This window comes from Saccostrea cucullata, unplaced genomic scaffold (assembly GCF_032062105.1).
Source record: "Saccostrea cucullata isolate Sc308-1 unplaced genomic scaffold, CSIRO_AGI_Scuc_v1 ctg1698, whole genome shotgun sequence".
NCBI classification, from domain to species: domain Eukaryota; kingdom Metazoa; phylum Mollusca; class Bivalvia; order Ostreida; family Ostreidae; genus Saccostrea; species Saccostrea cuccullata.
The window spans coordinates 111,726-138,781 of NW_026918485.1; the positions used below are offsets into that span (position 1 = coordinate 111,726).

Here is a 27,056-nt window from a genome sequence, read left to right on the forward strand (position 1 = left end):
AAGAGTTTGACAGAAAATTCTGAAAATACGGACCTTCCTTAATTGATGGTCTTCATTACATTAAAAAAATATTTCTTAATTCACAATAAATGTTTCTTTAATATGACATTTTAATGCTTACTTTACAGTCATCCTCTTTATCTTTGTTTTCACTGGAATAATCTATTTTAAAACTATGTATATAATCAGATATTTCAGATATGGATACAAGCTTCAATTTATCGAATGAAGATGTCAGACTCAGAGGTATTATCCTCCTGTATAAACATTGCCAGAAGCTGCAGGTGTAGCACTATACTGCAGCCTCTCCATTGGGCCTGCAGAATTTTTTCAATTTGTTTAAACAGGTAAGAACTTGAGGTACTATGATGTTGTAAATTTTGAATTTACTAGGGGGAGGTATATGCAAAATTTACAACATGATAGTTTTGCCTCTGTCCTCAGTTCCTTCATTGTTTTTGGTTTTCGCATATATACATGGCCTCGAATGGATTGGTTTAGTCCCTTGATGGCTTTTTTGACGAGATCCGGCTCTGGAATGGTGAGGTCTGCCGCAGCTTATTGTAGCCGGAATAGGTAGGAGTCAAGTTTTTCATTTGCGCCTTGTTTGATATCGTCTAGGTCTAGGTCCTCATCAGTTTTTCTATACCTATCAAAGAAAGCATGTTTAAAGGCTGACAAGGACGACTTCGATGCTTGGGCCAGTTGGTAAAACCAGTGTTTGACAGGCTCGGTGATGTTGAACGGAATGATGTTCAATGCTTGGCTGTCTGTCATTTGGTATACGCTGACATAGGACATAAAGTTCAGCCACCACTGAACTGCTGACGATGCCCTGTCATATGGCGTGAGGTGCACGGTGACTCTGGGCGGGTTGGTCGTGGTAATGTTTGGTGTTGTTCTCACTGTCGAAATTGTTGGAAGCGGCAGTGAGATGAAGCCAGCCGGCCTCTCTGTTGAGTTGGTAGTGGTCGTCGTTGTGGACGATCTTGATGTAGTGGTCCTAGGGGGAGCTTCATCTTGTCCTCCACTGGCTTCCTGCTCTGACTGGGCCCTGGTTTGTACTCCAGTGTTTTGATTGTTAGGTTTCATCGTGAAAGGTCCGAATAGATCGAAAGGATTTTCCACCAATGGTATCTTTGAGTTTGATCTGGGGAATCGAGATGTTTTGTACTTGATGGGGAATAAGCTGTTGTGTGCAGGGGACACAAGTCTTGATGCACTGCGTAATAAAAATGACAAAGTCGGAATTAAAAGTTGTCGATACTTGTATTTGGCGACTCGCAATAGAATGTATATTTAATAACAAGTTATAAATCAAAGCATTTATAACAATATATGACAATCTTAATATGAGACAAAATCATTATACAATGAATTAACAGTCAAGTTTTTGTGTCTCAAAAATAAGAACAATTACAAGTTAAAATTAACAAAATAAATTGTTTAGTTTTCATAAAGAATGTCATAATTAAACTTTGGAAACATTTTATCGAGTACCAGTTACTATAAAGACCTATCTATATAAATCTAAAAATATACCTTAAACCTGTTAACAAATTATGCGATATTAGATAACAAAGGTTTCCTAACTGATCAATGCTTAGTTACACAAACAGAAATTTAAGCCAGAATTCATAAAATACAACAATTACCTTGATAATTAATTTACTGCAAATAAATTCCATCTTTTTCAACATTTAACTCAAAGGTAAAATGTGCCGAATGTGAAAATAGCCGTTTACTTTTTGTGTCTTACAGTACTGAAGAGTTCAAAACTAAAGGATGACTGCACTTAACGCCGGTTTTTGGGTCTTTTTCAATCTCTGTTTTCACATTTATTTTTGTTTTTATTTTTTCTCGGAAGTCATTTGTTATAGAGTTTGGTCTATTTCCAAATGAAATGCAATGTCATTAAGGTTATAAACTGCGCTGCAATAAAATAATTCGTTGTTTCCTTACCCCACCTCTCTTCAAATATCGGGAAATTAGATTTAACTGCCCTTGAATGAAGATAAGATTTATAAATATGCATAAGAGGTGGAGCTAATATTGTTATGAGTGGTCTAAATTTAGAACAGTAACTGTATTTATATTCAGTGTATTCTCTCTCTCCCTCTCTCTCGTCATATGTTTGTCACTTTTATCTTTTAAGTTTTCAAATAAAGTATATAACTAATAAAAAATAACATCGCCCGGTAGAAGTAGTCATTCTCATTGATAATCAAAAGCAATGGCTGATGTCAACAATTTGCGTGTTCGAATATAAGTGCCGACTAGCTCAGTCGGTAATGCACAGAATCAATGATATTCAGGTCCAGGATCGAGACCCGCTAACAGCAGTAAGACTTACTTTATTTTTCCCTTTGACAAAAAAGAAAGAAAAACATCACACTTACTTTTTAAAAAAAAAAAATAGTTTCTTTCATAATTACTTTTCCCTATTAATGAGCGTGCTGGGGAATTTCGATTTTATTTATTGGATCTTACTTTAGATGTTCATATTAAACAATGGTTCAAAACATATAAACGAATCTCTATCTTCATGAAGACTATGAACATGTAGAGACATATAATGCACTCAAAAATATATAAAGATAGTAAAATGAAATGATTTTTAGATAAATGTAAGAATATTCTTATAGATATCTTAGAGAAGAAAGAACAGCCCGTGTTCGATGGGAATGGATTGAAACAGATATGGACAATCACTATCGCCCAGCAGAATGCGTGTTTCCTTACACGTCACGTGATGGAATATTAGTATTCACAGAGTTACCTGGGTATAGAAATCACGTGGATAATTATAATATTCAACAGGTAACAACGTGGTCAAAATGACCTGTTTACTATAGAGAAAGTGAACACAAGAGAAACAGTTTTTTCTCTTTTTAACCATGAGCGCATGTTTGTCTATTGATCTCCTTTTGATATGAGGTAATGTATATAAATATACAACTACCATAAAAAGGAGAACAATAGACAAACATGCGCTGACTATGCATTCAGCCTGTAAAAAGGTGGGCGTACTCATTATCCTATAGAGATTCCAGAATATGCGATGACCCCTCACTATAAAAACGACTTCGAACTTCGTTAATACGAACTATTAATTAACGTAATTACACAAAGTTGCAGTTAAGACATTTACCATTTCTACCATTAAAAGAAAAATGTCCATCTTTAAAATTTATTATGTCGCAATTTTTAAGTTTCCTTAAGTACAGTCATCCTTTAGACGCTCAGCGCAAAGATTCAAATTGATAAATGTACAAAGATCAGTGTTAGGAATTAAAAGTCAAAAACATACATAATAATAAAAAAGAAACTCATTTACATTTTAGGTTATCAACCAACATACTCAACTTATTAACTTTGACGAAAAAAGTTAATTAAATAATAAAAATATACATTTAAAAATTGAACAAAAATCAAGCTTTGCTATAAATTTAAGTCTTTACATTTTCTTAATAACCGATTAAAATAATAAACTAAAACTTAGAAAAATTTGTAACATACGTGCGTAATAAAAATGACAAAGTCGGAATTAAAAGTTGTCGATACTTGTATTTGGCGACTCGCAATAGAATGACCAAAACGGGTGCGAGCGCTATTATCAATTCCGACTGACCACACAGGTAACCAATCAAAAAGCAGAATCGAGTGCATGGACAATTACCTTACGGTTGAGTAATTTACGATTTTACCTGAGAGACATATTCTTTGATACCAAAAAACCTGACAATTTTAACTTACGGCTATATTGGCAGTGATTGAATTTTAACACTATAAATCTGCCAAACAAACATTGCAAAATTGAGTAAAATAGATGAAAGAGTAAAACAAGTTTCATGTCGCAATCGTATTAGCGTCATCCTTTGTTACAATAAATTTTTAACCGGGAAGTGATAAATGTTTTATAACCAACCTTAGATGACCACATGTGGTAACAAAAGAAACTACATGCCGAAGACTTAGAGAAATTAACAATTTCCTGATCTATTGACTTAGAGTAAATTTGCTTTATAGAAAGTTTTCTTACAAAGGAATGTTCATCTAAAACATGTTAAAAGTACAATCTAAATTTCCTTAGAAATATTTACTGTATTTGAAATGATTTATAAATTTAAAATAAAAATTTAAATAAAAAAGAAATGAAATAGAATTATAATTTAGATTTTATGATTACTTTATAAAACAGATTTCTTGACTAAAAAGGTTTTGAATTTACTTGAGGAGAGGTAAATGCAAAATTTACAACATGATAGTACTGTGAGTACTATGAACCTCCCATACGAATATAATGGTATTATACATATATTGCAGTGGAAAACCCATAAAGTGTGGCAAACCAAAAAAAAAAAATAGGAGGACTTCCGGTTGACGAATGGCGGGGTGAGTGGTGTTTTTGGAGCTCCTAGGATATTTCTATTGTAAATAACTTTTAACACTCAGTCAGGCCAAATTGTTTAGTATTTCAATAATATATTACTGTGAGCATAAATACATGTTATGTACTCTTAATATTTCATAACAGTATTTTCTATACCTGTTGTAAGTGATGAGTTTGTCAGAGTTTTGTCTGGATCTGACTCCAACAGAAGCTTATCGATACTATCCAGACTGCATGTCTGCTGTTCCTGTCGCAGTCGTGTTATCACTGGCCGTTCTGTTCCTAGGGATGTCGGAGAAGTCATCACCGTCGGAAAAAATGATGCATTCCTTGGACGTAACTGGGTCACTTGCGCTTTCTGCATCCGATTCTGTTTCCGCATCCGTGTTCCCTATAATATAAAAACCTTCATCAGTTAAAATATATTTAGTTTATTATTTAATTCTTAAAATTACTTTCATACTAACTCTGTTAAATTATGTTAATACTAACTAATCAGTTTTACATTGTTACCAATAGTAACAGTTTATTGTTACACTGATTTGTTTTTGTTGAAATTAAATTTATTCTAATTAATTTGTTGATGTGTCCAATACTTTATTTTTGATATACCTGGTCTGATATCCCAGTCAGACAACTGGGAGTCTGGCAGACAGGTCCATGTGTCAAACAATGGGGTGGTGTATTAGTATGTGACAGGATTGTCGAGGGGGTACACCGACTTCACTAGATCGAAGAAGGAGGAAAAGACATCTGCGCTGATATGTGACCTCCACATTATTTCGGCGTGGTGTCCTTCAAATTGACTGATCTTTTTGCCCGCCATTCTCTTAAAGTGGTCTTTTGCGTGTTTCTACGCACCCTCAATGCGGTTGGTATGGGCATCCATCTCTTGCTGTGTTGATGTATTAATATACGTCTTCTTGAAGGCATATTTGATCTTGCCATGGCCAGCTTCTTTTCGTACTCAGACTTTGTGTCATCATCCAAATTATCAGGAGTCGGGATAAGTCAGCTTGATTGGCTTGCATCAATGCCGTTCTAAACCCCATAAAAGCTCTCGGACCTCGACGTAAAATGATACTGATCAATTTCCTGTTTTTGTCATAGCTGGTTTTCTCAGCGTCTATCTGTTGTCTCATTTCATCAGTAATTATGTTTGAAGTGTAAAGATGCCCCGCAACATGAACAGCCATCATCTTCTTCACCAATGTTGAGTAGTTTGCCTTTGTCTTGATGTTTTTGCTCCATTTTTGTTGATGGCAAGGTTTCTCACAAGATACTATCTGAGATACGCTGAAGACTGATGAAAATTTTCAAAATGATACAAGTTTATATATGCTTTAAGTCACGTGACTCATGACTGTAGACTCCCCCTTGACTGTAGACTCCCCCATGACGTCAGTGACTGTAGACTCCCCTTTCGATATGACTTTTCTGTAGATCTGTAGAACACGCTGACTGTAGTTTTCGGCATTACAGATCCTTATTGGCGTCTGAGTTTTGTAAATGTTTCTCCAGTATAGGATTTAGAATTTTTGAAATATAATTTATTCTTCTTTTGAAACGATATCTGTCCAAAGCCATGGTCATCCATTCCCCCTTCCGATCTTCATAGGGAATCAGGATGATCGTTATTTTGTCTGAAAATTTCACCGTATTGTCCATAGTCCCTCTTCTTTGAAAATTCTACATTTTATTCCTGCAACATTTTATATATGATTTTGTGCTTTTAAAATAGATCCATCCATGTGATCTACGGATGCTTTAAGGTACTGCCACGGTGTTTTACTCAAAGTAATTCCTTCGTTCCCCGGTTTTCCGGACTGAAATCGTCGTATGTCAATCTGTATGGTGTCATTGGCACATATCATGGCATAAACTTCGTTGGAGAGGGGGTACCGATCCACGTAGGAACATGTTTTAATGACATCTTTTTCCAGTGTAGGGCGTAACACACAGTCTACAGGGGTAAGTTTTTTCTTCTCGTGTAAGACACTGACAGCGACGCACAAAGAAATGATAAGTACAATCGCAAAAAAGCTAGGAATTACGATTACGATTTTTTCTTCAATTTCTCTTTCAACATCCCTTTGCATTCGTTACCACAATCACCTGTAAGAAGCTCCATCATTACCATTTGCTCAGCCATCTTTAAGCAAAATGTTTTGTCTATCTACTACATTGCACATTTATATATATATATATATATATATATATATATATATATATATATATATATATATATATATATATATATATATATATATATATATATATATGACCACTCCGTGGGCGGGATTTGGAAAACCCTTTGGTGTCAACTTGAACCTTACAAATTATATTCTCTTAAGGTCTGTGGAAAGTACTTTTTCGGCATAACCCTACGTTTTAATATGTATTCTTCAGATCCCCAGCTATCTGCAATGTCGTAACCATTTTTCATTTTTTCCTTAAAATTCGCAATACAGTCTTCTTTTCTGTCAAACCATTGACTTTCTTGTAAAGTCCATTTCTTCTTAAAGCATTCCATGCTAAAATTTTCCATTTGTACTTTCCCTGAGTTGCCATCGTTATAACAACACAACTGAGATTTACAAGGTATTTATTCTTATTGTCTAAAAAAAAGGTCAGTGACTGTAGACTCCCATGACTGTAAAATCGTGATCTATAATGTTTGGAAAACCCCATGACGTCATTGACTGTAGACTCCTTGACTGTAGACTCATTCTTTGCACTAAGTTAACCCATGACGTCATTGACTGTAGACTCACTTTTTGCACTAAGGTAACCCAATGACGTCATTGACTGTAGACTCCACCCTTGACTGTGACCTCATATGACCTTTTTGGGAAAAACCCATGACGTCATCCTGACTGTAGACTGACTGTTCTCTGTCCCCCTTACTACTAATGTAGCAATGCAAAAAATTTTTATTCTTGAAAACACAGACGCCAGAACTAAATCGACTGGGGAAATATACGGAGTGACAGGAGTACTAGCGAAGTCAACAAACTATAGTCAAATTCATGATGTTTTCCTACCAGAAAAACTAATTCAGAAAGGACAAGATAGGGTAAGACCAGTATTTGGCCCCCGATTTGGGGTGTCTTTCAGAATAATCCGACAGTTTATCCATGAAAACTTGTTTTCACTCTTGTCACAAAATGAATGCTGGTTTTAAGATTTAGGATATACAGAGGTCACAGTGAGGTCAGGAAATAGGTAAATTTTCGAAATTTCTCATTTTTATGCAAATTTTCACTAATTTTACAGCACATTTTCTTTCGGAAAACATAGCACACGCTTGCCTATCTACCAAATTTATATATTTTATACACGGATATCAGATGCAGTATATATGTAAAAATCTCAGATAGGCAAGCGTGTGCTGTATGTTTTCCAAAGAGAAATGTACCCCACATATGATGAAAATCCACCAGAATTGAGGAAATTCGTGAAAATGTCCTATTTCTGAACCCTCTAGTTGCTTCCATGTAGCCTTTCTATCAAAATTAGTGCTTGTCTTAAAGTAAGCATCATTTTAACTTCTTAACTACAAACTATCACAGTTTTACTAGTGTTCTGATTTTTATATCAAAAGTTCGGCTATTACCCTATCTTGTCCTTTAAGGTAAAGATCCATACCACGTAAAATAACGTTATGTGACGTTATTCTCGTTTGTGACGTTATTACGTCAAACGCGCCCGACGCTTAATCTATCAAAAATGCCTGACGTCGATTTCACTTACCGTGAAAAAAAGGTACATTAATTTCCAAATAAAAGGCATAAATATACGATGTTCAGTTATTTTCCGGGATGCATGATCGAAGGAGAGTTTAAATTTAGATGATTCGTCAAACCGAAAGTACAACAAAGATGGCATGGAAGATTCATTGTCTCGAGTACAAGATAACTAAAAGACTTCGACAATCGGGTCGTTTTTTGTCTCTGTAAGTTGAAGAAATACAGAGTAACAAATAAATGGTTCTCTTGTCGAAAGTCTATATCGTTTGCTTACATGTTTGTACATAGGCTTAGTACATAACCATTTTCGAACCACGTACGGCTCTGAAAGTATTCAGGTACCTAACTACTTTGCTTCAATATTCCGATTTTTATATGTCGTTTTTCTCTTCTCGATTGTTTGAATTAAAATATCGTCCCCTGGGGATTGACTCAGGATTTTGAAAAAAATTATGGAAAACTTTTTTTTTTTACAATGTATATATCATACATAAAACAGTTACTGCACAAATATTAATGCTCTGTTATTTGGTATATCCAGTAATCCTTGCACTGAAACATAAAATAATTATTCAATATTGATAAAAAAAAAAACAGAATATTTCATTTAAGTAGGAAAGGACATTGATACATTGACAAAACAATTCCTTAATACACATAATATGTGACATATATGCTGAAAATTTGGGAAAATTTGTTTTAAAGCTAGTGCACAATAATCTTTAGCTTTCATTTGTAGTGCTTTGGGTATACAATGTAGTGTATTGCTGCACATGTCATTAGACTGACAGGTGTCCTGGGTTCGATTCTCTGGAAGTTGAAAAAATACAGAGTAACAAATAAATGGTTCTCTTTTGTCGAAAGTCATTATCGTTTGCTTATATACTTGTACATAGTACATAACCATTTTCGAACCTTTTGGGCCTCTTGTTATATGTTTGCTAGAGCCAATTTCCAAATTGATGATAAAATTACATATTTCTCATCTACGGTATATGCAATATGTATAATAAATGAGAAAAACATACGTCGAACAGACCAAGGGGTCTATATCAGATGGGGAAAGGGGATATTTCTGTCTTTAAATACCCATGAATAGTATAGCAATAGATATCAGTCGCTAATAAGATAATGTGCAATTTTATGCATTACCATGATTACTGTAATGATAGTTAGACTTAAACCCACAAATAACAATATGACAGTAACAAAGAAGAGAATACATGTATAAGATGATAAATAGGAATGCCTATGAGATCATAGAGGGTGATATAAAAAGGAATAAGGAAAAGGATAAAATTTCAATCCAACATTTCACAAAATCAACTCTGTTAGTTAAGCCGAGTGCTTACAATGTTATAATTATACAATTAGGTTGTTCGTGCGTGGTTTAATGATGCATTAATCATTAAAAACAAAGATAACCAGTTTCAGTTTAGATTTTGTGGATTTATGTCAAGATTGTAGCTTTTTATTTGAATGAAAAATTATTAATACTGTCTCATAAAAGTTATGACAATGTTTTTTTTCAAAAACAAATCAATTTTCCAACATACAGAATTTATTGAATAATTACCTTGACCCTTTGATCACAAAATCAATAAGGGTCTCCCTCGAGCCACAGAGAGTTGCTGTGTAAAATTTCAATGCAAAGGCTTCTTGAAAGTGTTACAGACAGACAGAAAGACACACGGACAGATGCACAGACCTAAATTTAGTATCCCCACTTTCAGTGAAAGGGGAGACAATTATATAAGTTTTTTTTTGTTGATTTTAAACTTGGTTTATCAAGATACTTCTTTAAAAAAAAAAATAGCATAACTTCCCCAGTGATTATTCAGTTCTTTCTTTTCCTACGTAAATAGTTTTTGATATCATATTGAGCTTAATAATATTATACACCTACACATTTATCTATTTTAACATCAATATGCACTAAGCAACACAGTTCCAAAAACCCAGATAATGTATTGGACCAGCATGCAAAACTTGTATCAAACCATTTTCCCCCAAATGAATGATAGAGTCCTTCCCAAACTTATGAGTTAGGACTTTGTGCTGTGTCATGTAGCATGATAAAAAGCTGGAGAAGAAAAAAATCTTTTTTTTTAATTTCATTATTAGAATACAATTTTAAAGAAGTATAATTGAACTGCCTAAACTCCAATACAAGTCAAATTGAACCATCTTGGATGTCTTGATTAAATGTTTTTATTTTAGGCACAGAGCAACAGAAAAGAGTTTTTTTTAAACTAGACCAAGTTCATAATGCATGTATTATTACTCAGGTACTTTTAATATACAAGTATACATACAAATTAAATATTCAGTACCTATAATGATGTTCATCAGCTCAGACAATTTCAGGTTCGAGAATCTGTGTCAAAACTCATGGAACAAATGCTCACTGGATCCATATCAAAATATCACTTTAACATAGAACATTCTATTTACTCAGGGAGTTGTTGACTTTTAAAGCATCATTCCAATGACTTTTCATACCAATTTTGCATAGATCAGTTTTTCCAAGGAGGGGTCCTGCCATCCAAGGTCACTTTTAGTAAATTCACCGTTATCTTAGGACTTTCAGTCAGGCGGGATATTCTTGATGTTATGTATTATTTCAGCCTCTAAAATTTACACAGCTTTCATTCATCGTTGAAATATATGTGGCCGGGATAGAAATTCAGGACATATAAGAAAATAAGATTATCAGTAAGTTGTCTAATGATTGTCAACAATGATTAAAAGTACCTGATGTTATTAATTTTTTAACCAATGAAAATTTATTTGCCATTTGAAAGACACTAGTACCGAGAATACTACGTCTTACTAAAAGTCCAAGGATGGCAGAGAATAATTGTACTGCTAGGTTAAGTATGTACATTTAATAATTCTGCAATGTCCATGGGAACAAACACACTCACCACTAGATCCGCCATGAAAATTTCAATCAAAAAGCATCCTATAGAAATTATACTATGGAAATGAGAAAAAAAATATAAGTGCTGACAAAAATTATTGTGTAAGGGTGATTTTGACAGCTCGGTCAGGGTACATAAAACAACTATTTTTTATTGTTTGACTTACTTAACCCTTTTAATTATGAACTCTTTCATATATTTATAAAACCTTATTGATTTTAAAAATACAGAAATTACTTCACATTTTACCAATTAAATGACATAGCTTTAGTAATGATGCTCTCATTGCAATTCTAGTCACCAACTATGGAGCTTGAATTTATTAAACGAATTTGAGTTATGTACGGAAAACCTCGATCATTCAGTGCTAGAGTGTCCCTAGCTTAAGAAGGGGATCGCTGCCTTCCAAGGATATGATCGCCTGTAAGCACGGTGTTTTAAACAAACAAACATTACAAAGTGGAAACACTGAACATATTCATCTCCGCGTACATTAATTTGATCTATTTTATATGGTATATGAATAAAAACATGATAAACAACGTTGAACCTTACTTGGACAGGTTCGAGCATTTCCTGAGATCAGAAACCAGACGTTAAAAAGATGTGGCATACAAACCACTTATTTGTATCTATGAATAGCGAGAAATGTATTACATAGACACAAAAAGTAGTAAAACGTGCCACTTCTCTAAATTTTTAATCAACTAAATCGCATCCAAACTACCCATGTTGAAACTGAAAGCATTTTCTTCTTTCACTTCCGTCACAACGTCACACATGCGCATTAACGGTTTATAGAATATTCCGAAGATTGAACCCGATTACTATTAGGCTTGTGAATCGTGAAAACGAATTTTTGGCCGTCTATGCATTAAATATTCAACTTATGATTTAAACCATACTTATTACTGTTCTATTATCGATAGTTTCAAATATTTAAAGCGATTTTTACACCCAAATCCTAAAAGTATAGATGTTAAAAAGATTTTTCAAATTATCATTTTTTCAGCAAATTTGGTTTAAAATTGTGAAATTTTCTTGTTTGATGCCCGCTGCCCCACTTAATTTTTATGCCATATAAGGGAGAGAACATTGGAAAATAACGTGTTAATTCTAAAAAGAAATCTGTAGTCAGAATATCAAGCAGCAATTTATTTTTACTAGTAATGAACTTTATAATTTTAAGCTAAATATGTTTAATTCGCCCTAGAAAGTAATATTAGGTGGATAAGCAGATTAAAAAAATAATTAAACATTTAAACAAGCATATTTTCTCTATGATTCATATGTTAAAAAAAATCTTTTGCTTTTAATTTTAGAAAGCTAGAATAAATATCTTAATTTCCGCATTTCCGTCATTTCACGAGACAATGTCTATTTTTATAACAATCCTTTCAAAAGGAGGCCCGGTTGACCCCAAAATGTACACTGATCTGGAAAGGACAAATACTCAGTTAAGATTCTGAAAAGTTTCAACAAAATCTGTAGTTCCGTTATTTCTATAGGATGGTATGGATCTTTACCTTAAGGAATCTGTTCAGAAATCCATTATCGTCAGAAAATATAGTCAAAAAGAAGATGGTCTGATCTCCCTCACCGATTCCTTCAGAAAGATAATTATTCAAACAAACTATAATAAAATATTTATACTATTTATTATACCTGTTGAAGAGTTTAAACTTCAAACTGCTCATTTCCTCTTCCATTGCTATAAACAAACCAGTTAAGTTTCAGTCTGACAGAGACCTCTGGATATAAACATTTCTCGGGTCCAGTTTCTTGAATGCTGCTAACGGTTTTTTCTTATATTTAACATTTGATTGCAGTGTTTTTTTCTTTTTTTTTTTTTCAACATGTTTTGTTTTTGCGAGGAAGCTAAAATAATTTTTTTAAAGCATACAACTTCCAAACACTTTTTATAAACCTTACAAAGTTTGTTTTTTGGCAATCCTAATTTAATATTTTTTAAATAATATTTTGTGTTTTTTTCATAATGCGCATAGCGGGGTCCTGTGATATTTATAGCAACACGATTTACATAACTACAAAATGCGCATGCGCAGTCAAAATTTTTTTAAACAGAGGAATTTAGTTTAGAAAGTGTTTCGAAGATAACTTGAGAATAATCATTTTAGAAGTCTACCACCGACAGACTATACAGCGACAACCCGTGCACTGTTCGAGATAGGTAAAGTGATATATTATTTTTTTTTTCGCTGTAAAACTGATACGTACTTGGAAAAATTCCCACTTGTGTAATGTGCGGGAATAATTAGGGCCAGCATATCATAGTGTAGTTGCTAAAAAATTTGTTAACCGGGCGCCCCGAACTGTATATAAACAAACATTTGTGACCTTGTGAACAAGGTTGAATATCATATTTGCAATCTGAACAATATGTGATAATTACGCTTTTCAAGTCCTATTCTCTTATGAAAACCGTGATTAACACTGTCTCGGCAAATTCCCACGTGAAGAGACTTCAATCGCATCTCAACCCACATGTTGAGTGCGTAGCTAACATTGGGGCCTACCCCCGTCAACTATTACGGAATTAGTGGGGGTTAGTCTTGCGATCGTCACTTGGCTTTGTTAACTTCTGCTGTGAGACAATCAAACCCATCCCTCATTTTGTCAGGAGGTAACGATTTGGATGTTATAGATTCAGACTGGAGCGCAGAGTTTTGGGGTTTAAAAATTTTTTCATTCCTAACGCAGCTAAGGAACCGATTCTTGTTAAAAACTGTAACTGTCCTCAGCTATTTTCCTAACAAAAAACTAGGTCCATTCCGCCTGTTACAGGTTTAATTAAGGGAAAACAAACAGCCTACTACAGGACAATTGTAAATATCACCAGTTGACTTTCTGGAGTTTAAGAGGATTCACTGAAAGTAAACAACCGATTTTCTGTGACGGTGTCCATCTTAATTATTGGGTTTCCCAGAAACTGATAAGACAATTAAGGGGAATTCTCCTCGCTCATCGCAATTTACGTTGTTAATTCCTTTTTTTGGGTTAAGACAGAGGCTTCTAACTTTGTTTTCTTTTTTGCTAGAGTCTTGATTTTTTATGAATGTATCATAATAACTGGCACATGACTTAGGGGTTCATTATTTTGCAGGTAGAAGTAAAAGATGTAACCATTACAATTTTTAATTATACTAAACAGCTATAATAATAGCAATGAAAAAAAAATACCTATATTGTCTTGTCTGACATTCTATTTCAGTACTTGATCATCAAGGTACAATTGTCTCCCAACATTTATCAATATTTGGCTTAAAAAAGGGAATTTAACTACCATTAGTGGGCATAAAAATCTTCTGTCTATTGCAACAAACTCTGTAATAGCTAGTTAAATGGATATGCTCTGCATATACCCAACAGCTATGACACAAAAATTTTTCATGTCTGTTGTCATAAATTTTTTTTAGCTTCAAGCATATTACACAAGCTCAAAGCATATTTTACTAGCTTAAAGCATTATACTACTAGCCCAAGTTTTTAGCTTGGAGCTTTTTAGCTCAAAGAATGTTTCACCAACTCTGTTGGTAAAAATTATAAGGTTGGGGACCTCACTAGCTCAAAGCATATAATTATTAGCTCTAAGCATTTCCCCAACCAATACAGCAAAAGTTTATGATTGATTCTGTTTCCTAATTTTCCCCCTATTTAGCATGGCTTACAGACCAAAAAGGAAGAGGGCGAACAAAACTGATAGATAAGCGACCATTACAACGGTGACAAGCCCAGAGCCAGCATTGCCATCTCCAGACGTTGAAGGAATGGTGAGGGCATGTTACAGCTTAATTTCCCCCAAATTTAGAAAAACCCCCGTGACATCATCACACAACACACATTAGTGCCGCACAACTCCAGCCCAAAACCCCTACCTCATCCACCACGTCCACACCAGCAAAGGAGACCACCACTGAGGGAAGCGAACAGCAGCCGGGCAAACCTCCTCCAAGAGATAAAAGGTTTCATATTTTAGACAGAAATGAAACCCCAAAGCCCAAACAAACATCGCAAAAATTCTCCCTGGGGGTTGGGTATAAAAAACCATAAAAATTTATGATGGAGAGTATATCAAATTATCTACATTGTTGTCATCTTATTCGAGCTCGCCCCCCACAAACTTCATTAGATCAAGATGGGCAACTGATTTTTTCCAAAAAGATCCCATCAAAACAATTGCAAAATGGACTGAAGCGTACAAGATTTTTTGGCTATAAAGGGAAAACCCCCCCGGAAATTGGCAATTAATGGTTTATGCTCAGACAGTCCAAAAAATTGCTGAGCCATGTGGGGATAGGCTGCTCTCCAGTACGACGAAAAGTTTCGGCCTGGGGGAGAAGGGTCCCCTCATGTCCCTGGCAACCAAAAAATGCAGAGCTGTTTGAAACCCGGTTTTTGGGGTTGGTTTGATTAAAATCCAAAAAGCAGCAACAGACCTTTTGTGTCCCTCTCAAACACAGGTACTGCTATGCATACAACAATCATGGCACATGCCCCAAAGATAACGCATGCCCCCACCCACACATATGTCAAATCTGTGCAGGGAAACATTGGGGCCCAAAATCTCCCCCAAAATTTAAACAAAGTAAACCAAAACCTGTTTCCAGGGACAACAGCGCAAGTTCCTCCAAGCCATCCACTTCAAATTCAAAGTAAAAAAACAAGAAATCTGTGAGCCAATGCTCACTAGTAATCCCCCGCTCTGATGTAAATGAGCACTATCATGTTAATATACACAAATTATTTACAGGCAGATGCACAGAAAAAAATGAAGTTGACATCAGATTCATATCAAAATTTATTCCACCATATGGAATGCCTCAACAAAGAGTGTAATAAAATTTCAAGTATATGCTATGAATAGCTAATGAGAAAACTGCAACTAAGATTTGTTATGTATGAAACAGACAGATGCACAGACAAACGGGAAGTTGACTAGAATTTAGCAAAATATATCCTACCATTGCTGCCTCAAAAATATTGTGTAAACCTGCAAAAAGTAGATGCTAGAAAACTGTGACTAAAATTTGTTATGTATGAAACAGACAAACAGGAAGTTGACATCAGATTTAGCAAAATGTTCCCCATGGATCCTCAGAGAAGATTGTGTAAATATTTCAAGCATCTACAATGAATAGTTGCTGAGAAAACTGCGACGAAAAATTGTTATGTATGAAACGGACAAATGCACTGACAAACAGGAAGTTAACATCGGATTTGAGCAAAAACGTATCCCACCATATGGCATGCCTCAGAGAAGATTGAATTAAAATTTCAAGCATCTGCGATGAGTAGTTGCTGAGAAAACTGCAACGAAAATTTGTTACGGGCACCACGGACAGACAGACACACAAGGGTAAAACAGTATACCCCCCCATCCTTAGCGGGGGGATAAACTCCTATAAATCTCACTATTCTGGCGGATACTTTGAAGGATACAATATCTTTGGCAAACTTCTTAATTGAGGGCTTTAAATTCGGGTTTAAAACCCATATCAAGGGCCTAGATAATTTCGCCTCTCTCCAAATTTCCTCTATTAAAGGAAAAGAATCTATCCTCAAACAAAGAATTAACAAGAACTCAAAATTTTCCATAGCACCCATTTTCCGAACCCCCTTTTCCTAACATTCAAATTCACCACTGGGCTTATCCCCAAAAAATCACCATGGGAATACCGATTAATAACACTTTCTTTCCAGAGGGAGGGGCCATTAACCACCATATCCCACAAGAATTTTGTACTGTGCAGTACTAATAGTCCCAAAAAGCTATAGAGGTCATAAAACAAATCGGAAAGGCCGCAAGACTGATATTAAAATGCATATAAGCAGGTTCCTATACACCCTCGACTTGAACTTCTGGGCTTTAGGGTTGAAAAATATTATTATTATGATAAGACTTTACCCTTTGGGCTTAGCTATGCATGTAATTTGTTTTAAAAATTTAGCACAGCACTTCAATGGATTTTGCCATCCAAGTTTTCAGTTTCCCACTGTGTCCATATATACTGAACAAAAAAAGAAACGCATAATCAGAACTAGAACTGTCCAATAGGGACAAATACCCCCCGCTGGGTTTTTCACGCAGCACTGTTAAGGCCTACTATGAGAAATCAACGGAAAATAGACGTGAAAAAAAGGGGAATTTTTAAAAACTGAATTCATTTTAATTAAGCTGTTTTTTTTATCACAGAACACAAATACTTATTGAAATAACATGGTATAACCCTCTCTATACTGTATGTAGTTTGGTCCCATCGATGGACAGTCACGTGATGAATGCATAGTTCGTGTACTGAATGTAGGTCATGAACAAATTTCAATATCGCAAGGGCATACCCTAGTTGAAATTAAAAATTCAAGTTATAATTTGTTTCTGCATATTTTGTAGTTTCTGAAAAGTGTTGCTGCTTTGAATAGATTTCGCGTTTTAATAGTTAATTTTTCTGGTAAATAAGCCAATGTCGAAATATGATTTACTTTTACCAAATATTTTGTGTACTTATAAAATCACACCCTCAATTTAAAGAAAGCAGCAGCACTTTTCAAGTTAAGAAAAATATCCTTTATCAATATTCAAAAAATGGTTAAGATCTATGAAGTGTATGCCCTTGCGAAAGTGGGATTTTATGAGGCATCTCGATGTAAAATAGACGTAACCTGTACATAAAAACACGACATAATTAACAAGAGGCCCACGGGCCTTATAGGTCACCTGAGTATTGTGCAACAACTTTCAAACAATTAAATTTGGTTCATGTTTTAAACCAGAATTCGCAATTCACAATTTTGAAAGAGGTACCATTGCTTATAATAATTAGCATGCTAACTCTATTTACTTAATACCCAGAGGTAGATAAGAGTAACAAAGAGAAAAGGCACTTCCACTTTATAACCAGTTGTGCACCTCACCCCGAAGGAACCACTGACCCTGGGGCCACGTATTTCAAAATTTTGCAAACTTTATCATAAAATGGTTGATTAATACTAAAGAGCAGATTTCAAAGCATTAATTTATTTTCAGACTTTGTACCCCCCCCCCCTCACCCCGACCCAGGGAAGGGGTGGGGGCAAAAAAAATAACCATTTTGCTAGGTGCACCTTTCTTCATCATGAATATATATATTTGGATCCTAGGCATTAAACACAGGAGCAAAGGAAAGAATTTCAAAGAATAAATGCATTTTCACTATATAACCAATAGAGCCCTGCCCTAACACCAGAATCCCTGACCCTGGGTCATAAAATTCACAATTTTGAAAGAGGCACTCTTGCTCATCATAACTATGTGCTTAGTTAGTTTATTTAATACCCAGAAGTAGAGAAGAAGATTTTCAAAGAATTAATGCATTTTCACTAAATAACCAATAGAGCCCCACCCTAACACCAGAACCCCTGACCCTGGGGTCACAAAATTCACAATTTTGAAAGAGGCACTCTTGCTCATCATAACTATGTGCTTGGTTAGTTTATTTAATACCCAGGAGCAGAGAAGAAGATTTCCAAAGAATAAATGCATTTTCACTATATAACCAAAAGAGCCCGCCCTAACACCAAAACCCCTGACCCTGGGGTCACAAAATTCACAATTTTGAAAGAGGCACTCTTGCTCATCATAACTAAGTACTTAGTTAGTTTATTTAATACCCAGAAGTAGAGAAGAAGATTTCCAAAGAATAAATGCATTTTCACTATATAACCAAAAGAGCTCCGCCCTAACACCAGAACCCCTGACCCTGGGGCCACAAAATTCACAATTTTGAAAGAGGCACTCTTGCTCATCATAACTAAGTACTTAGTTAGTTTATTTAATACCCAGAAGTAGAGAAGAAGATTTTTGAAGAATAAATGCATTTTCACTATATAACCAATAGAGCCCCGCCCTAACACCAGAACCCCTGACCCTGGGGTCATAAAATTCACAATTTTGAAAGAGGCACTCTTGCTCATCATAACTATGTGCTTAGTTAGTTTATTTAATACCCAGAAGTAGAGAAGAAGATTTTTGAAGAATTAATGCATTTTCACTAAATAACCAAAAGAGCCCCGCCCTAACACCAGAACCCCTGACCCTGGGGTCATAAAATTCACAATTTTGAAAGAGGCACTCTTGCTCATCATAACTATGTGCTTAGTTACTTTACTTAATATCCAGAAGTAGAGAAGAAGATTTTCAAAGAATTAATGCATTTTCACTATATAACCAATAGAGCCCCGCCCTAACACCAGAACACCTGACCCTGGAGTCATAAAATTCACAATTTTGGAAGAGGCGCTCTTTCTCATCATAACTATGTGCTTGGTTAGTTTATTTAATACCCAGGAGCAGAGAAGAAGATTTTCAAAGAAATCATGCATTTTCACTATATAATCTATGTAGCCCCGCCCTAGCACTAGAACCCCTGACCCTGGGGCCATGAATTTCACAATTTAAGTAGAGGACTCAATGCTCATTACATTCATAACAACAGTTTGCCTGCTTGATGTAGGAGTAAAGAAGAAGATTTTTAAAGATTGCAATAATTTTAGTGGTTTTTACCACCCCCCAGGCCCCAGGGGGGCAGGGACCATGAAATTCACAATTTTTGTTCCCCTTCACCCATAGATGCTGTATACCAAATTTGGTTGAAATTGGTTAAGTGGTTTCCGAGAAGAAGCTGAAAATGTTTAAATGTTAACACACGACGCACGACACACGACGACGGACGAAAACGGATAGCAATAGGTCACCTGAGTTACTCAGGTGACCTAATAAAACACATTCTCTTGATAATTAATTAATGATCGAACTAAACAAAGGATATGCATTGGTATTAAGCGACTATTTAAAACCTGTAAATAATATTCCGTTTAATAATAAAAAACATTTTTCATTAATAAAAAATTCCTCAATCTGCCTCTCACAGCACATGAAATACGTCATTTTTACCAATATGACGTCATGTTTACAAGTTCATCGCGATCAGTGCTTTGTCAATAACCAGCTACATGGATTTAACTAGCAAGTTTTTTTAAATGCATTGACAAGTTTTATTAATGTTTATTATGCAAATAAAGTTAAGAGTTGCAAACTATTTCATTTTCAGTGGTCCCATATTGGCCCGAGGGCTGATGTGACATATAATACAAGAGGCCCAAGGGCCTTGAATCACTCTCTGATAAATTGTACAATCTATCACTTGTATTTGAAGCCTCTAACCCTATGTATCCTGAGACCAAAGTTGCACCACCTGACAAAGTTTGATGTTTAGCCAATAAGGACTACTTCTTGGTCTACATTCTGGAAAAACCCCAAATGCATCAACTTGCACAGTTTGGTTGGTTCAACAATTCAATGCCTCAAGATGCTTAAATATAGCCATGAAAAGTTGAAAGTAGGTCACTGTAACCTACTTTTTGGTCGACATTTCCGAAAACCCAAGATGCATCAAATGACAAAGTTTGATGATTCTAAGCCAATAAAGTACCAGAGATACTTAAATATAGCCATAATATGTTGAAAGTAGGTCACCGTGACCTACATTTTAGTCTACATTACATTTTTCAGAGTCCAAAGATGCATCTGCTGACTAAGTTTGATAATTCTAAGCCGATATATACCTAAGATACTTAAATATAGACATAAAATGTCGAAAATAGGTCACTGTGACCTAATTTTTGGTTGTCACTCTCCGTAAACCCAAGATGCATCAACTGACAAAGTTTGATGATTCTAAGCCAATAAGTACCGGAGATACTTAAATATAGCCATAAAATGTCAAAAGTAGGTCACCGTGACCTAATTTTTGGTCGTCATTCTCCGAAAACCCAAGATGCATCAACTCACAAAATTTGATGATTCTAAGCCAATAAATACCCAAGATACTTAAATATATCTATAAAATGTCGAAATTGGGTCACCGTGACCTAATTTTTGGTCGTCACTCTCCAAAAACCCAAGATGCATCAACTGACAGAGTTTGATGATTCTAAGCCAATAAGTACCGGAGATACTTTTAAATATAAGCCATAAAATGTCAAAAGTAGGTCACCGTGACCTACTTTTTGAATTTCATTTTCTGAAAACCCAAAATGCATCAACTGACAAAGTTTGATGATTCTAAGCCAATAAGTACCAGAAAATACTAAAATAAAGCCAAAATTGTCAAAAGTAGGTCACCATGACCTACATTTTGGTCGACATTTTTCAGAGTCCCAAAGATGCATCAACTGATTAAGTTTGATGATTGTAGGTCTGAAGGTAATCAAAAAATACTTTTTCTTAAATATGTTTTAAGGTCCCAAGATGCAGCAACTTACATGATTTGATGATTCTAACCCTTCCAGTGCCTGAAATAATGGGATTTAATGTTTTAAAAAGGTTAAGTCATAAAGTTCAAAAAGTAGGTCACGGTGACCTACTTTTAGGTTGACGTTGTTCAAGGACCCAAGATGCATCAACTGACTAAGTTTCATGATCATAGGCCTTAAAGTGTCCAAAATATGCCTTCAAATCAATTTGAAAACAAATGCCCGCAAAATTTAAAAAGTAGGTCACCGTGACCTACTTTTGAGTTAACATGATGTGAAGTCCTAAGATACATCAACTTACAGGATTTGATGATCCTAGCCCGTATAGTAAGCAAAATATAAACATTTTTATTAATTGTAAATTTAGGTCAACTTCAAAGTGACCTTGAGGCCTCGCCCTTTGCCCCAGGGTCATGTCTTGAACAATTTTTAATCTTCAACATATTCTGATCCTTGTATGTAAGTTTGGTGAAAATCTGCCTGGCGGTTCTGGAGAAGAAGATTTTTTAGCAACTAGTACTTTTGGTTTTGTTTTCCTGATCATCTACCCTTTTTTAATGGTACCAACCCTTATTTTAGTATAAAAGGTAGCCCTTGGGCCAAGGATATCCTTTGACAAATTTGACAACGATTGGCCAAGGGGTTCTTGAGTTATGGCCCATATTCTAAAAAGTTAACGCACACCGCACGACGCACACCGCACAAATGGCCATAGCATTAGCTCTTTGAGCCTTCGGCTCAGAAGAGCTAATAATTTTGGTTTTAGTATGCAATATTCTATTTATCATATATTTAAAAGCTTAATATGCGAGTTCACATATGGTCTTGAAGTATTACGTTATTATTCTCGCTACCGATATCTTAATAGCAAACACTCCAGTCTTCTCCGGTGTCGACTGATTACAGTGAACACTGATTAAATTACTGTCCTATTGAAGGGGTTAGCAATTAGCGAGAGTTGGAAACAAAAATGGTGGACAGATTCCCATTACGTAATGTGTCTAGCATAGTGTCCCACATGTTTTCTCGAGGTCAAAGTCATTCCAATTTTTATTTTATGCTTTATGGTAATTTTGGTTTTTTTTAATAGAATCTAATTTTAAGGAGTAAAAAAAAAATGAAACTCAAAGAAGGTAAGAAAGATTCTTATTATTCTGTGAGCAATACGTTTCCTAGTAATTATATTAAACATTGTATACATGCATGTCTTTTTAAAGACGGCCTCTACGAAGACTAATGCTTGCATTATTAGTATTACCTTGTATGAATAGGTATTATTATTATTACAAGCAACAAATCATAAACTGATAAAGATGCCCTGCAAAACGTTAGTCTAGATTCTGTCCTAGGAAAATGCCAAAGATAATCAGCAAATCTTCAACTGATGATGATGCCTTAGACAACATTCAGTATAAATTTTGTCCTTCAGAAAGGCCAAAGACAAGCAGCAAACATTCACCTGATAATGATGACCTAAACGACGTTCAGTCTGGATTCAATCATGAGAAAACTCAAAAGACAAGCATGAATCTTAAACTGATGACGATGCCCCGGACAACGTTCAGTCTAGATCCAGCTCTAGGAAAGAGTCAAAGACAAGCAGAAAATTTTCAACAGGTGGTGGTACCATATATGAATCTCTGGAGAACTTTTACTTGATTTTTCGAAGATGATTAGGAGAATTGTGTATAAAAAAAAATGAGACATATCAAAATCACAGTTGTAAAGTACAAAGCAGAGTAGAACAGACGATGGAGGAGACAGTAATGAACTCAAGCTGTTCGATCTCCAGGGGCTGTCTCCACGACTCTGTCGCCATTTCGGATTTTGCTTTTATACATGTTTTCTTTGTTTAATCATTCAATGTCAGGTAGAGAGTAATCATTTCAGGTTGTGACAGGGAGAAATACGAACTGTCAGATAATCGAGAAAGTAGTGTTTATCCAACAGTCCCTCAATCGGGAAACAACACACAATATCTAGGTTTCCCTCTTCAAGAAAATTTCGTATTCCTTGTCCCCGACTCATCATTTGTTTATTATCCATGGGAATCATTTGCTCTTTATCTATAGGAATCATTAACTTGTAACATCGGAACATCTATTTATGCAGTATTGTAGAATTGTGATTGTTTAAAAGGGGTTATAGGATGAATATGGACTGTAGACTGATTTCATTAGGCATTTTTGTTATAACTGTAGAATTTAGTTTTGAAATATTATTCCAACAGTCTGCTGGAATTTGGTATTCCCATGGGTACAAATTGCGCTCCGTTATTATCAGACTTATTTTTAAAATCATATGAAGCAGAATTCATGCAAAATATTATGCGTGTAAAGAAGAAACACTTGCTGTGGCCTTCAACTCGACATTTAGATATATCGATGACGTATTGTCCATTAATAATAATAATTCCCATTCCTACGCCGATACGATGTATCCTGGTGAGCTTGAGATAAAATATACCACAGAAGCCGACATTTCAATTCCATAGTAGGATATTTTACCTGAAAATGACACTAATATTTTTATAACAACCAAGATTTATGATAAACATGATGTATTTAACTTTTCTATAGTCAACAATCCCAAAGTCGGTCGGCAAATTTTAAGGTTAACACAGAAGAATTTTAGAATGCAATAGTATTTTTTTTTCTTGATTTCTGTTATTGGGAAGTTTGGTAATAAAGAGTCATTGCTCAATTTCATAGCAATATCTTTATTTGTATAAAATAAAGATTTGCTAATAAACTTTATGATCTGTTAATTTCAGTATTACCAGAAATAAATCATAGTGAAAATGAGAGTACCAGTATCTTATCAGAGAAACCTCATACTGAAAATGTTAATGGAGTTCTTGTGGATGCCATTCAAAAGAAACTAAATGGTGGAATCAGACAAATTTTAATCTTACACATCGTCTGCTGAATCATTGCGCATAATTAATCACTTAATATATTATTTATTATGTTTCAGATAAAATATCATATTTTTTCGACCTCGTCAAGAAAAAACCGTTATTTACAATGAGCCCAAACTTAGCCATTGTACAGAATATGTTTTTTTCATTCAAACTTATACATATTCAAAGGACAAGTTGCAGCTTATATCTAATTTCTCGATACAATTTTTTTCAAGTACCAATTTTTTACATATATTTTTTAAATAAATTTTCCTTACATGACCAAAAGGTTGGGGGGCAACCAACGTTTCAATGAACATTTCCTACAGAAAATATAGTGGTGGGAAGTAAAAAGTATTTAAACTGCAAATGGTTTCACTTATTGTATAAGTATATTGAATGAAAAAAACTATTTTTGTGCAATGACTCAGCATAGGTCACAGTTTAAATTACATTGTAGACCCCGGCATCTTATTTACTGCCTTAACAATGCTTTACATGAGGGTTTTATTAATATCATTATTTGAAAAATAGCATTGATAACTCATGTTGAAATATAATAATATTTATACATCTATGATTGGGGAAATCACCCCAAAGACACTTCAAAACATTATATCTAAAGCCCCCAAATCCGCATTTGTTTGAGAAGAGAATGTGCATTGTCTGCACAGATTTAAACCCTGATGAGTCCAAATATGTAGCCAATCAACTTAACCAGGTCAGAAAACTTGGTACTGACCTTGACCTGAGCGATAGGGCTGGCTGTGCTCTGTTTGAAAGAGCTGGCTATACGGATGTCAAGGACACAGTTATTAAAAGACCTCTGCAAAGAGGGTCATCATTCAATAATTGATGAAGGGGCTACATATATGCGTAGGAGCAGTCAGTGTAAGTTAATCTTTCAATTTGTTTGATTGTACAACATTAATACTTATCTGTAGTAATGTAGGTGTATTCCAATATATTCATTAGAAAGTCTATGTGTCAATATTCTCTTTACAGAGAAAAACACATAACAACCGATTAAGGTTTGAAGTAAAATAAGCACAACTGGACACTGAAATTTGGAATGAATTTCTTGAGTTTCAAAAGAAATTAGAAAAGAAGTAAAGAAAGAGAAGATCAGTGGGCGACTGTTAAAGTTATGGAATTTCATCAGAAGACATGGGTAGTATAGACTGAGGGATTATAACCACTGACCGGAACAAAAGATCAAAACCACATTGAAGGTACAGAAGATCAAGGTCACCTTCATGCTTCGATACCCCTCGATAAAAATCAAGATCACCCACAAGAGATGACAGATCTTTTCAACATTCAAGCTCACCTGCAGTTGAATGATCCAGCAGATCTCATCGACGATAAAGTACACCAGAAGATCCAATCAAAGTTTTAATTCAGAATTACTTAGGTCCATGCTAACATCATCTGGGAGACCTCAAAGGCAGGCAGTCTTACAGTTTTTCCCCTTTCAACACTCTTCTACCCCATATATGATATGATTGTTTTCTTTATTTTCTTTCATTTATTTCGGAGATTACAGAAGTTATTATCTCGGGTTGGTTTGTTTTTTTATGAGACCCCTCAGCAGGTGTAGATTTGTTTACCACGGCTTGATCAAGTTCTTCTCGTACAATCTTCCTAACATCATCTTCATCAATTTTGTTGAAACAACAGTTTCAATATTGAACAATCTCGAATTCCATAACAATGATCTTGCATAATTTTTTTAATTCTGTTGCAAGTTTCTTTAATTTCTATTTTTGCTTTACATGGTTCATAACAATAATTTTCATAGAGTTTTGGGGAGGGGGGGGGGGGCTCAATTAATCCTTGTGACGAGATCTTTCATTTGAAAGCAAGATTTTTGACCTGGAATTTGACCTACTTTTTTAATAACTTTAATCTTTGTTATAACTTCTTAACGGTCAAGGCTAGGGCTTCTATACTTCACTTATGCATTTTCTGTGGCAATACCTTTCATAAGATATCAATGATCTTGACGATTTCTATGCTCATGAAAAACTTTTACCTTGGCCTACTTTTATATTTCAAATTTATATTTTCAGTGAGAATATCCTATTTTTGGTTCCAGTATACCGGTATTGAATTTGCATTTAAGAAAAAGATTTTTCTTTGCTATGTTGTCAAACGGGGGCATCAGTGTTTCACAAACATATGTTGTTTTATACCAGACTAGAAAACTGACAAGTCAGCGAGGGCCCCGGTATGGGGAAAAAATACAAGCATGCAGCTTATCGAATGATTAAAAAGTATATGAAGAATATGCAATAGCAACTGTATTCTCAAAATTTCAAGATAATTCCTAGAAATCCAAAAATCTTTAAATAATCCCCTTGTATTTACATTAGGCAGTAAATAAACAGTGAATGTATATTTATATTTTCCTAAAAAGCTCCTCTGACGTGATTTGCTTAAATTCATAAAGCGGGAAAGAAATCAAGATTTATATATACTTTAAAATATTTCAGTTCGGTAATCTATCTTTAAATGACCATCAGTAATCAATATTGCCATGGCAGCTCAATTTCTCTTAAATCATCCTTCAAAGCACTATTCCCATTGACTACCTGCATTTTCAGACTGAAAATGTACCAGCCACAGATACAATCGCAATTGCGTGTTGTGCATTGTCAATTATGTGTAAATAAGTGCCTTTTGACTGAGCAGAGTTTGAATGTTGAATTTTAAAAAAAACGTCGTTTTCTGGAAGGCAACCTGATGAGCCTGAACGGGGAGAAAGAGTTTTAAAC

At 34.8% G+C, this 27,056-nt stretch overlaps 1 protein-coding gene across 2 annotated transcripts; it reads right to left on the reverse strand.

The window, feature by feature from the left end:
* Positions 1-430: 430 nt before the first annotated feature.
* On the reverse strand, positions 431-4,225 carry LOC134267044 (uncharacterized). 2 transcript variants are annotated; one of them, XM_062749272.1, is made up of 2 exons: positions 3,520-4,225; positions 431-1,222 (listed from the first exon to the last, which is right to left on the reverse strand). In XM_062749272.1, exon 2 carries the CDS (start codon positions 1,090-1,092, stop codon positions 559-561), a length of 534 nt encoding a protein of 177 aa, XP_062605256.1. In that variant the 5' UTR covers positions 1,093-1,222; positions 3,520-4,225; the 3' UTR covers positions 431-558. The 2 variants fall into 2 exon arrangements, with proteins under 2 accessions (XP_062605256.1, XP_062605261.1); XM_062749277.1 differs by lacking the exon at positions 3,520-4,225 and adding an exon at positions 1,656-1,738.
* Positions 4,226-27,056: the final 22,831 nt, after the last annotated feature.

Coding starts and splice junctions, on each gene's coding strand:
- LOC134267044 (XM_062749272.1), bottom strand. CDS start 1,092: ATGAAACCTAACAATCAAAACACTGGAGTACAAACCAGGGCCCAGTCA.